General features: G+C 36.4%; 1 protein-coding gene across 2 annotated transcripts in view; it reads right to left on the reverse strand.

Annotated features, from left to right (window-relative positions):
• SGCE (sarcoglycan epsilon) overlaps positions 1-12,571 on the reverse strand; it is a 66,981-nt gene that overhangs the window by 7,909 nt on the left and 46,501 nt on the right. For both annotated transcript variants that reach the window (XM_080819017.1, XM_080819016.1), the window contains exons 6-9: positions 9,880-10,042; positions 7,295-7,506; positions 6,338-6,364; positions 5,415-5,603 (exon numbers count right to left, since the gene is read on the reverse strand). In XM_080819017.1, the coding sequence (XP_080675143.1) occupies positions 5,415-5,603; positions 6,338-6,364; positions 7,295-7,506; positions 9,880-10,042 (591 nt within the window). The remainder of the gene's footprint in view (positions 1-5,414; positions 5,604-6,337; positions 6,365-7,294; positions 7,507-9,879; positions 10,043-12,571) is intronic.

Here is a 12,571-nt window from a genome sequence, read left to right on the forward strand (position 1 = left end):
ATTTCCCAATGGTTTTTCATTTTTTGAGGCTTAGCATTCAGTACTAATCAGTACTCATCTCTCACTTCTCTAACACCATTTTCCTCAGACAGCTGAAGGAGGAGCGAAAAGTCTTGAAACTGGTAAGTATAAACCCACAAACGGTCCCCACAGTCTAGGTCAAGCACCCGGACCACCCCCTTTCACACTTTTCTTTTGTACATACCTCTTAGGGAGGAATCCAGAGACACTGTTCCCATTTTAAAACTCCAGGTAGAGGAGTGTGAATAACCATCCCTTCCCCACCTCCACTCCCCAAGAAACCACCACGCTGGCTTTCCCAAATCCTCAAACCCAGCTCCTTCAAGTATTTTATTCAGGAATTCTCAACACTTTTTCCTGCTCCACCTGACTCACACGTCCACCAGATTCCAAACCAACAGAATTAGGGCCCTGGGATCTGCGTCGTAAAGGCTCTGAGAGTGAGTGTGCTCTGCAACTTGGTTTGGAAACAACCAGGCTAGACTCTCTCTCAACCTACCTTTTAGGACCTAGAATTCTAGGACTTGGAATTTGATTTTCTTCATTTAAATCATTACAAGATTTGTTTCCAAGGTACATCAGTCAATCTGTAAGAATATATTTTAAGTTAAATCTTTGGCATAAAACATAACCCTTAATCACAACAGTGATTCTTTGGGCAAAGCAAATTCATTTTTAAGAATTTATGGGGCACCTGGGTGGTTCAGTTGGTTGAGCGTCCGACTCTTGATTTCCACTCAGGTCACTATCTCAGGGTCGGGAGGTGGAGCCCTACTGGGGATGGAGCCTGCTTAAGATTCTCTCTTTCCCTCTTCCTCTGCCCCTACCCACCCTGCTCATGCATTCTCTCTCTCTCTCTCAAAAAAAAAAAAAATAAAAAATAAATTAAGAAAAAAGAATTATTTTATAATGTAATCTCTAGCAATGAATATGGTAATAAGGGGACAGCCTATAGAGAAAAGTTCTTACTGTTAATGGTAACATATCCTCACTGAATTGCAAAGATAACTGATTAAGTAAAGATACAAAATGCTTGGCTGTGTTAGGAGATGGGGAACATTCTACAGGATATGTGGCTAGTGCTCTTCAAGGCTGTCAAGGTCATGGGGAAACAAGGAACATCTAAAAACTGCCCAGGCCAGGGACGCCTGGGTGGCTCAGTTGGTTAAACAGCTGCCTTCGGCTCAGGTCATGATCCCAGCGTCCTGGGATCGAGTCCCACATCGGGCTCCTTGCTCAGCGGGGAGCCTGCTTCTCCCTCAGCCTCTGCCTGCCACTCTGTCTGCCTGTGCTCCGCTCTCTCTCTCTCTCTCTCTCTCTCTCTCTGACAAATAAATAAAATCTTAAAAAAATATATTAAAAAAAAAAAGACCCTGACTTTTAAAAACTGCCCAGGCCAGAGCAAAGTAAGAAGACACACCAATTATTATGTCTTCTACAAAAATCCTGGAACAGAAGAAGGACATAAAGGGAAAAACTAGTGAAATCTCACAGGGCACCTAGGTAGTGCAATCAGTTAAGCCTCCGACTCTTAGTTTTGGCTCAGGTCATGATCTCAGGGTCCTGGGATCGAGCCCCGAGTCAGGCCCCACACTCACTCAGTGTGGAGTCTGCTTGAGTCTCTTTCTCCATCCTCCTCTGCCCCTCCCACTCATGCTCTCTCTCTCTCTCTCTCTCTCTCAAATAAAATCTAAAACAAACAAAAAACTAGTGAAATCTCAAATTATTAAAAACAAAAATCTGAAGTCTGCTTTATAGTAAAGCACCAATGTTGGTTTCTTAGTTGTGACAAACGTGCAACGGGAGAAAAGTGTGTGAGGGAATCTTTGGAAACTCTCTGTGTTATCTTTGCAACTTCTCAGAAACTCGAAAATCATTCCAAAATAAAAGTTATTAATAAATACATTAGTAAATATCAAACAAAATTGACCTTACATTTTTATACTATGATAATTTTAAGAGCCTGTTTATATTGTCTCTGCAATCTGGAATGTAGAGGGAATTCTGTACAAAATGAAGTCGTCCCTTCTGAGCATGTGCTCCATCTCCTGGTCCCTCTCCAGGTTCCCTTCCCACAACCTATTCAATCCACTGCCTGTAGCCTGGATCAGAGATCCTTCTGAGTTCAATAACTACATTATCTTTGACTTAATAGCAAGATAGGCAAACAATCCAATCTCAGTTTTGACCTAATTTAGCTTTGTCTCTTACCATGCCTCAATTTTATCATCTGCAAATGATTAAATATTGTTTTACTGTCTAAGGTATGGTGCCAGTCTAAGTCCTGTGAAGTATCATACCAAGAAGAAAATGTTACTATGTAACTGACAAATAACGGTCGCAGCCCCTCATCATACAACTGTTACGAGTTCCCTTTACCTCACATTTTTCTAAGGTTCTCTAGACCTCCTAGACTGACTTGTTTAAAAGACCCAAGCAAATTTCCACGTAACTCTGAAGGAAAGCTTTGAATGTCCTTGAGTCTTGCTTGGAAGCCAACGTCCTTATGCCTGAATATTTCTGGTGTTGAGTCTGAAGAATAAACATGAAATCTTGTAGCTAGCCAAATCATTTATGAATCAATAAGGTTAGCATGAACATGGGAAGATGAAATGTATGCCCTTTTGGGGAGGGTTAATTAACAAATACCAGGCAGCATTCTCCAAGCACATACTTGGTTATCAAGTACACTAATGCCTCGTCAAATAGAATATCTCATTTTAATGTGGAGGATTCAATTCAATCCAAATGACCAAAATGTGTATGTATGTATGTGTATACTTGGTGCTGAAATACAACTTTAAAAACAGGGCCATGCTTTTAAGGTAAGGAGTAAAAGCTGAATTTGCGTAAAGGACAGCTGTGACGAACCTGATACAATGAATTTCCCTATTATCTGGCATGGTTGGAAAATGAGGTTAATCACATATTCTGGCTTATAGGGAGTTACCATAGAGACAGTGCACATATTATCCATTTCCAAGAATAAAAGAAAGATAATATACACTCAACACTGAAACTACACCGAATGTAATTTAATTTCCCTCTGATGAGTCAGACGTACTTGATGATCTCGCAGTGCCTCAGAATAATCATTGTGCACATCCTCAATTATCTATCTACCCTATTTATATAGAAGTGCCAGTTAATGGAGTTTTTCCATTAGCAGAAATCTGAATAATGTGAAGGTTTTCTGGACTTAAAAATACATATATGGTCAAACTGTCACAAGTTCAATAGAATAACCTATTGCATTTGCAAATAGAGAGATGTCATCGACATAACGAGAGTTGATGGGGTTACGGAAGGACCAGGAAGATGTATTTGGTTGTGAACTAGATAGAAAATTTTGTCGTGTTTGTATACAAATAGAAACATGGCAAAACCCTAACCACAGAAAATGAAAATACTTTTTAAGGAGCGACTTTCATTCTCAACATAATATAGTTAGAAAGCTTATCTAAATGATACAGCCTTTTTCTTTCCCTTAAACTTCACCAGCAACAGAGTTTTACTGATTTACAAACATATTTAAGTTCCCCTACTCATTATAATGAATATTTCTCTATTCCAAAATTTGACAGCATTGTTATGAAGAGCTACCTCTTCTGGACTTTTTCCATGGATTCATGAAGCATAGCAACACTCAAGGCCTCTGAGAACCCTTGTAGTTTTAAAACAAACAAACAAAAACTGTTTCTCAAGTGTATTTGACCATTTCATTTTGGAGACTATATATCAACATTTGAGGACTATATACCCACGTTTCACTAGCACTCTTGGGTAAAGACAATACGGAATGGAAGCCTAAAAGAATTTAAAAGTTCCTTCCATTTAGAAATGAATGATAAGGCTGTTCAAATTTTCATCTAAAAAAAAAAAGCAGGAGGGCACGTATTGCATGGAGCACAGGGTGTGGTGCATAAACAATGAATTTTGTAATACTGAAAAGAAATTTTTAAAAAATTTTAAAAAGCAGAAGAGATTGCTAAATTGTGAGCTATTAAAGTATTCTTGAAATTTTACTAATTTTTTTCATCAGTATCTAATCCTGGTAAAGTGGGTTTTAGGATGACCCATTAGCCATCAAAGAACATAGAAATCTCTCTCTTCCATTCAGTACAACTAAATTCTGTGAGCCTTTAATATTCACATCCCTGATAGAACATTAATGTTTCGAAAACTCAAAATGATAATGTATGCAAATTTCTCCACTGTCAATCAGACTTCAATCAATTACTTACACATACATGCACACACAAACACACATCTTAGCCTACTCAACAATAAGTAAATGCTAGAGAAGTTTAGGAAAATACAATACTTTTAGATTTCTGAAGTATTTTGGATAAATTTATCAAGTCTGACTATCTATACTACTCATGTTAATTACTGTTTAATCTCCAAATCACCACATACATTTTGCATGCTTACAAAAAAGCATTTCAATGGGAAAATGTTTGCATCCACTATGGTTCCCAGAGAAGTCTTTAATCAATAAGAGGTTACCTTATACCATACCCTAAAGTTTATGAGGTGAGGAGGAGTAGATTTTTCTCTGTATCCATCATATTCATAAAAGTAAAATGAGAAAGAGGAGAATCTCAAAATCCAACCTGTGACTTCACTGGGAAACTCAATTTAGCCCATTTTAACATATGGTTAAAATAAGGGGGGAAAAGATTCACGTTCTTAAAGATAAATGGCAATTTTACCTACAATTCCCTTATATTGAAACTGAGCTTCTAGGCATATAATGTGGGCAATTTCCTCAACCCCTTCTCCCCACCCCCATAGGTACCCGTACAAAAGACTTCTTCCAGGCTTTCTGATCATAGTCCTTCCAGCACTACAAAGGTGGGCACTGATAAATTGTACTTAGAGTCAAAATTAGAACTATTCATTTTGATATACAAGCAGATCACAAGAAATCACATAAAAACCTTTTATCCTAAGGCACAAAAAATTACATTAAGTAGATGTGTGGTAATAATATCAACAAATAGGTTAACAGAACCCAATAATTCTAATTATAGCTCTAAAAAATAATCAATTTGTAATGCTTCAGGATACGCATTTCTTTTCACAATTACCTCATCTTTAAGCACACGTTAGTTTATCAACAGTGTCAATTTCTTAACTATTAAGGTGAATGTCATCTTGTTTCAATTAGTGAAGAAAAAAAAGATGCATCTCCTGAAAGTAATGCTTTGTATTTGGGTCAGCACCACGGGGTTGGGAATCTACTATCAATGTCCTTTTGGTATTTTCTCTTAAGAGTTATAAACAAACAAACAAACAACAAAAGCAATAATGAAAAGTTCTGGTCTTTATGGAAAATAAGTGGGTATCTTCATGCATATTAATAATGACAGGAGCACGTGGATACTTACTGCTGCGTCTGCATCAGTGGCATGTTCGTGCTCTCATAACTGTCCGTGTGCAGAGGCGGTATGATCTCCCCAGTTACGGGGTGAAACACAGGGAGCGTTGACAGGGGCCATGCTATCTCTCTATTCTTGGACATGTCACGAAGTTCTTTGGTAGATTTCTGAATAGCACTATGATGGACCAGCTGGATGCTAGATCGAAAAGAAAGAAAACACACGCATATTTAAAATCCAATATTAGCCCCATGGGTCATCAAATTTGAAAACGTTATGAATTTTTTTTCTTTTTAAAATAAGATATTATTGCACTTTGGGCATTCTAAAGGTTATCTCTGAAAGGGATACATTTCACATGCTTTTAACACAGCAAAAACTGAACACTGTAAACGAATTTTTTAAATAAACGTGTCTTGCATAAAACTAAGCTATAAAGCATTGTGTTAATATTATAGCCCTAAGTAACAAACTAGTACGCTATTTAATGTCTAGGATTAAGATTAAACTACCAGAGCTTTTATATAGTTCTTCTGATGGGGCATTTATCAATACTCACAGAAGTTTCATTTTATGGTAGGTTATAACTGTAGATTCAGGAAAACGTGTATGAAAGGTCTTTTCATCTGTTCTCTGGTTTATAGAAATGCAGATTGGGAAATCACATCATATAAATGGCAAGTTAATATTATGAATCTGAAGTTTTAGGTTTAATTTTTATCTACATAATCTTAGTTTTCAAACCCTTTTTATTTTTAGTCTCTACCCATCCTAAATATCTCTATTTAGAAAGCAGCTTTCACATTTATGAAATAAACTATGAAAGATGACGAATGACAAAATCAAAGCATGACACACATGTATGGAGCACGAGGAGCAACTGAGAAGTGAAAAAACATGATAAAGAAAATAACAGGAAAGAAGACACTTACTCTGGTGTTTGCATGTTTCTCTTTTCCCTAGAAACAAAACAAAATTTATGAATTAAATAATAGCATTGATATTTGGAACATTAAGACTATATGCTCATGGGATCTTGCATGATGTGGAAATGCTGACATTGTTACCATTAAATGCAACCAGGCAGCATTTGCCACCAGGTTTATGACATTATTTGGATGAGTACACATACAGAGATGGAATACTGATGAGAAACACACAGAAAAATGGGAAAAAAGGAGATTAAGCATCAAGCTCTTGGAAATAAATTCTATGACATAATGAAATCAGGCTACATGTAAAAAATGGAAGAATCTGTTACTTGCTGCTTTATTAATTTTTTATCCTTTCACTTTGTTGCCCTGACTTCCAGATAATTTGGGGAGATTATTTTAATTGATACAGATGTCCTGAAAGTGCTAACTAATCATGAAGTGAACACTCCTTCCTCCAATTATGCTCTTTTTTTCACTAATTTACTCCTAGGTTTATATGTATACATACATATCTTTTAAACATTTAGATTATATCACCTGTTTGACAAGGATTTCAAGGAGAATTCTGACCATCACTTCTGATCAAACTATGACAATTTATTTACTTAAAGTGCAATTACCGTGTCTATAGACTCCATAGTCTCTGCACAAAATGGCTTATATAACCAAAAGAGCTAGCCTCAGTTATTCTTGGGACTGTTTTGCCAGCATGAATTTATATCTAGCCTTAATAATTGTTGAATAAGGTAATTATATCCCCTAATTTGATTTACTAGACTTGAAACTATTTTAATTCATTTTAAAAGAATAAAGTACTGTAGTTTGACTTGAACACAATTTCAATTAATTTATAAAGTGTTTTATGAACCAAATGAAACTTGGCTTTTAATGGAATCTTATATGTTGTTATCAAGTAGGCTCAATAATTTTTTATTAGTGTTTTAAAGTACTCACACTCCTTCCCGTCGGCAGCACATGATATAAGCAAGTATTAGAAAAAGGACCAGTGCTACCGCCGAGGGCACAGCCAGTGTAATTAGGAAATCCGTGTAATAGTCTCTGCTTTTCAAAGAATCAGAAGGGGGTTTGTACTCTCCACCATCAGGTAAGATCCCCTCTCCTCGAATCACTTCCTGATAGGTGGACACTTGCTTTGTTTTATCGACCTGATATAAAAGAAGACAATTACACATCGAATTAATAACTATAAACATTATGAGAATTGAAGACCCAGATATATCAAAACTTTCTATGACACATTTCTAAAGAGCCCTCTTTTCCAACTGCATTATCATCTTGAACTTGCCATTGTTTATGGGAGCTAGGAAGAAGTAATGAACAAAAGTAACATTAAAGGGCTTGTGGTGGCCCACTTTCTGGGCCCTTTCCACAACAGACAGACATGTGTACATGAATCCACACATAATACATGTATGTGTGTATGCGGCTGTTCTTTCCAGTTTCCTTCCTTCAAAGCAGAAGTCCTTAATTCTACCGTGTACATTTCTTGTTTCCTACAGTAAACTTCTAGAGAAGATGCTAACAAGCCATGAACTGGCAGACAACCAGGTGTGCGGGTATGGTTTCTAAGGTTAGTGAAAGACGAAAGAAAAATAAAATGAGAGACAATTTCTAAATGATTACAAACTTGATCTTTCTTTCTGCTGTTGAGCTGACAGAAGTGATGTGGGGGAAGGACAGCCCAAGAAACACATAACTCAGCCAATACTATAGTTTCATTAAATTCTAACCCAGAATCAAAAAATGCACATTGGCACTATATTAATTTACCTCCACATTCATTGAACTGTTTTACTGAGTTGTACTTAATTATGTTGCGGTTTTTATTGAAGGACGCTGTAAAAATGTCCATGTGAAATTTGTCACTACATTTGCCCCCCGAACACCCTCCCCCCAAAATATGTTGGGGAGAATGATTCATGGCATTTCTCAGTATCCTTTCAAAAAATACCCACTTGAAAAATTTTGTCAAGAGTACAGCTAGCGAACCTTCATTTTCTGCAAGGGAATCAATGCTCTGACTCTTTTAAGAAGGAGAACTAAGTAACTGATGAATTCCCTATTTTAATCCAGGACACAGGAAGCTTATTGTCAAACTTGACCTTAGGCTTATTTTTTAAATAAAGTTCAGGTCCCGATCATCCATTTCTTTTCTATTTTATTTATTATGTTCATCGCTTCACTATTTCAGTTAAGCCTTCTGATATCTTCTGTGGTAAGATTTGGCACATAAATAAATACGTGTAAAATAAAAAATGAAAATCCCAGTACTCTTCCCATTTATAAAATCTCACCATAGAAACTACAAGCTTCAAAGCATAAGTCATTTTTAAAACTTCAGAAATTAGGTCATATTCCTAAACATAAACAATTTACAGCATGAACACAAGTAAAACGGTGTTGTTAGGGCCGGCTGCCTGCTGACTCCTGTTCCAGGTACCTACTCAAGTTATGACTACAGTCACTCAGTCTTTGGCATCCTTGTATGATTAGGACGATGGTGGGCAGAGTAAGTTTTGCAAACTCAGCATTTATCTATAATACACGTAAACCGCAGCAGCTCAATATTTGACTTGATTTAAGACAAAGAAAGAAAATTATTTTCCTAAGACACAGTCACATCAAAAGAGGAGTCTAGGGCCAAGGGCCACAGGTGCACGTGTTACAGGATGAATACTATGTTCTCCTGTCCTGGGAGATCTGGGAAAGTTGCCTGCAGTTGGTTCTCCAAACCATGAAGTGACAGTTGTGTTTATGTGTCAATAACTTTGTTTAAATGTCAACTTTAAACTTAGATCTAATTCACTCACCACCAATCATCAAGAGTTGACAGAAGTTAAATCTAAAGGTCACTAAAGAAGTAAAACAACTTACCAATCTTCCAGAAAGCAAAATCAAAAAATAATATAAATTTTATATGAAATATTATACATATATATCAAGTGTATATGAAACCTTACCTACATCTTCTTAAGTTTTTTAGCATCCTAGTTAAAAAGTAATTTAGAAAGAGATATTTAATATTTATGGGGCTGTGGGTAAGATTCTAATTTTGTTCACTTGGAGTTTTTTGTTATTCCTTGAACTTACCCTACAATTTGCATTTTTAGGACACTAACTCATAGCACACTTGCTTTATTTTCAGATGTATTATGGTACCCCAGTCTCTCCTTCCAAGGTGGGTAATGGCAGCATATTTGAGACTTTCTTCATACGTCACACGGACTCCATACTCTATCCTGGCTTAGCAACCACGTGAATATCCAAGGGGGTCATTTGGACCACCTGTCAAGCTAATGCAGCCCCCAAAACTAATCAAGGGTAGTCTGAGGACAAAAGTGGAGATACACCTTCCTAAATGGATGCACTGTCAACGAGCTTGCCAAATTCTTAAAGCCAAGGGAAGTTAACAAAGTAAACCCAGGATTTGTTCCTAAAAGCAATTCAGCTTTTAGTCAAATGTTAACTCCAGCCCCATCACTTCCAATTACATTTGCAAAAGCAAAGTAAAAACTCACCAATGAGATTTTGCACCAGTCGATGTAAAACTGAGTACGAAACTTTTTATCACATGTTATCACAGGCTCCATTTCTTGACTGCATCTCAATTGATTCTGTGGATTTTCAACTTCTCGTAAACAAGAAGAAAACGGTACATCGGCACCAACCATGACATAAACGCTGCAAAAATGTGAAACTCTCAGGTTATCCTTTGAGAAAATTGGAAACACTGAAAAACAATCTACCCTGAAAGCAGGATTTATCCTTTTGAATTGAGGGATTATCTAGAATCATCCCTAAGGTAGGGACCTGGGCTTTAAAAGCAGTGATTCATGTAGGAGCTGCCTTCCATTCTTTCCTTTATTCAACCAATATTTACTAAGTGCTTTGGTGTTTCAGACATTCTCTTGATTCTAGGTTAATTTCTAAAAAAAAATTTTTTTCATCCTGTTTACTTTAATTCAAAGTAAGCATGTGTCTGCCATATTGTGATTACTATGTTTTGTAGATCACTTACCTTTAAAGATTACCATTAAAGTAAATTATTTAGAAATAACACTATGACTAAAGCAATAAGTAATTGTAGGTAATGAATTTCACTTGATTTCATTTTAATAAGATGGGAAATTACATCTCCAGAGCTTTAGGCATTTAGCTATTTTGCCCAAGAGTTCTATCAGCTTTTCTACTGCACAGACCCCTACTGTTAGGTCTCCTACTACAAGGTCTCTCACTCTTTTTTCTAAGAAGTCAATCTAAGAGAAAAACTATTATTTGGTAAGCACAAATTAGGCAAGCAAAATTTATTTTCTTGGTGTACATCTTAGTGATTAAGGGGAAAGAACTCTACTTAATTAGTCAGGAAGAGTTTCACACACACAAAAAAAGAAGTTAGTGATAATAGTATTGAAATAATCTTGAAGCAGGTTGAGAAAAGAGAATCTCACAGGTCTTTCAAAAGAAGAAAGAAAAGCAGGAAATTACTCTAAATAAATGTTTCTTTTCCTAGTGACAATACTACAGCTACTTTTGAAATAAATCCATCAAAATTCCAGCTGTCTTCTTTGCAGAAACTGACAAGCTGATCCTAAAATGTATATGGAAATTCAAGGAACCTAAAATAACCACAAAAAATTCTTGAAAATGACAAAGTTGGAAGACTCACAATTACTGATTTTAAAACTTACTACACAGCAACAATAATCAGAACAATCAGCAATAGTAAACCAGCCTAAGGATAGACAAGTAGATCAACGGAATAAAATTCAAAGTCCAGGAATAAACTCTTACATTTAGTAAATTGATTTTTGTCACAAGTGCCAAGATAATTCAATGGAGGAAAGAACAGTCTTTAGAACAAATGGTCCTGACACAACAGAGTATCCACATGCAAAAGAATAAAGCTGGGCCCCTACCCCATACCAGAGGAGAAAATTAACTCAAAATAGATGAGTGACTTAAATGTAACAGCTAAAACTGTTAAACTCTGAGGAAAAAAAGGTATACATTTTCATGACCTTGAAATAGGCAGTAATTTCTTAACTACGATACCAAAAGTTTCAGCAATAACAGAAAAAACTAGATGAGCTGGACTTTACCTAAATTAAAAATAGTGTGCTCCAAAGGTCACCATCAAGAAAGTGAAAAGGTAACCCATGAAATAAGAGAAATATTTGCAAATCATATATCTAATAAGGAAATTGTATCTACAATACCTAAGGGACTCTTACAACTCAATAACAAAAAGACAATCTAATTTAAAAATGGCAAGGGCCCTGAATAGACATTTCTCCAAAGAATTACACCAAGGTCCAATAAGTGCGTGAAAAGATGTCCAACACCCTCAGCCCTCAGCAAAAGAGAAATCAAAACCACAATCAAAACTACTGTTTCCCATCCATTAGGATGGCTACGAGAAAAAACACAGATAATAAGAAGCGCTGGAGAGGATGTGGAGAAACTGGAACTCTCCTACTCTGCTGGGGGCAATGTCAAATGGTGCCTCTGCTTTGGAAAACGGTCTGGAAGTTCCTCAAAAGGTTGAATACAGAGTTACCATATGAACCAGCAACTTCACTCCTAAGTATATACTTTAAGAGAAATGAAAATAGATGTCTATACAAAGACTTGTACGTGAGTGGTCATAGCAACAGTACTCACAGTAGTCAGAAAGTGGACACCATCTAAATGCTCACTGATGAGCAAATAAGAGGTGGAACATCCATACAACCAAATATTGCTCAACCACGAAAACAAGTAAAGTACTGATACGTGCTACAATAGGGGTGAACCCTGAAAACAATACTGTGGATAAGTGAAAGAAGTCAGTCACCAAAGACCACATATAGTATGATTCCATTCATATGAAATGTCCACAGCAAGCAAATTTATAAGGATAGCAAATAAACAGTAGTTGCCTAGGGCTGGGGGGTGGGGAGTGGTGGTGGTGGTAAGTGGCTGCCAATGGGTATAGGATGGAGGAGTTGGGATGATATAAATATTCTAAAATTGATTGTGATAATCACTGCACAACTTTGTGAACAAGCTAGCATCCATTGAGTTAAATACTTTAAATAGGTGAATTGTATAGTATATGAATTACATCTCAATAAATCTATTATTTTTAAAACTGATAGTAAGTGAAAGTGTATCACAAAAATTCAAAGCTATGTCAATGTAAGTATGAACCCACACCTTGAGTTGACAACT

Source organism: Martes martes (genome assembly GCF_963455335.1).
Source record: "Martes martes genome assembly, chromosome: 11".
Classification (NCBI taxonomy): domain Eukaryota; kingdom Metazoa; phylum Chordata; class Mammalia; order Carnivora; family Mustelidae; genus Martes; species Martes martes.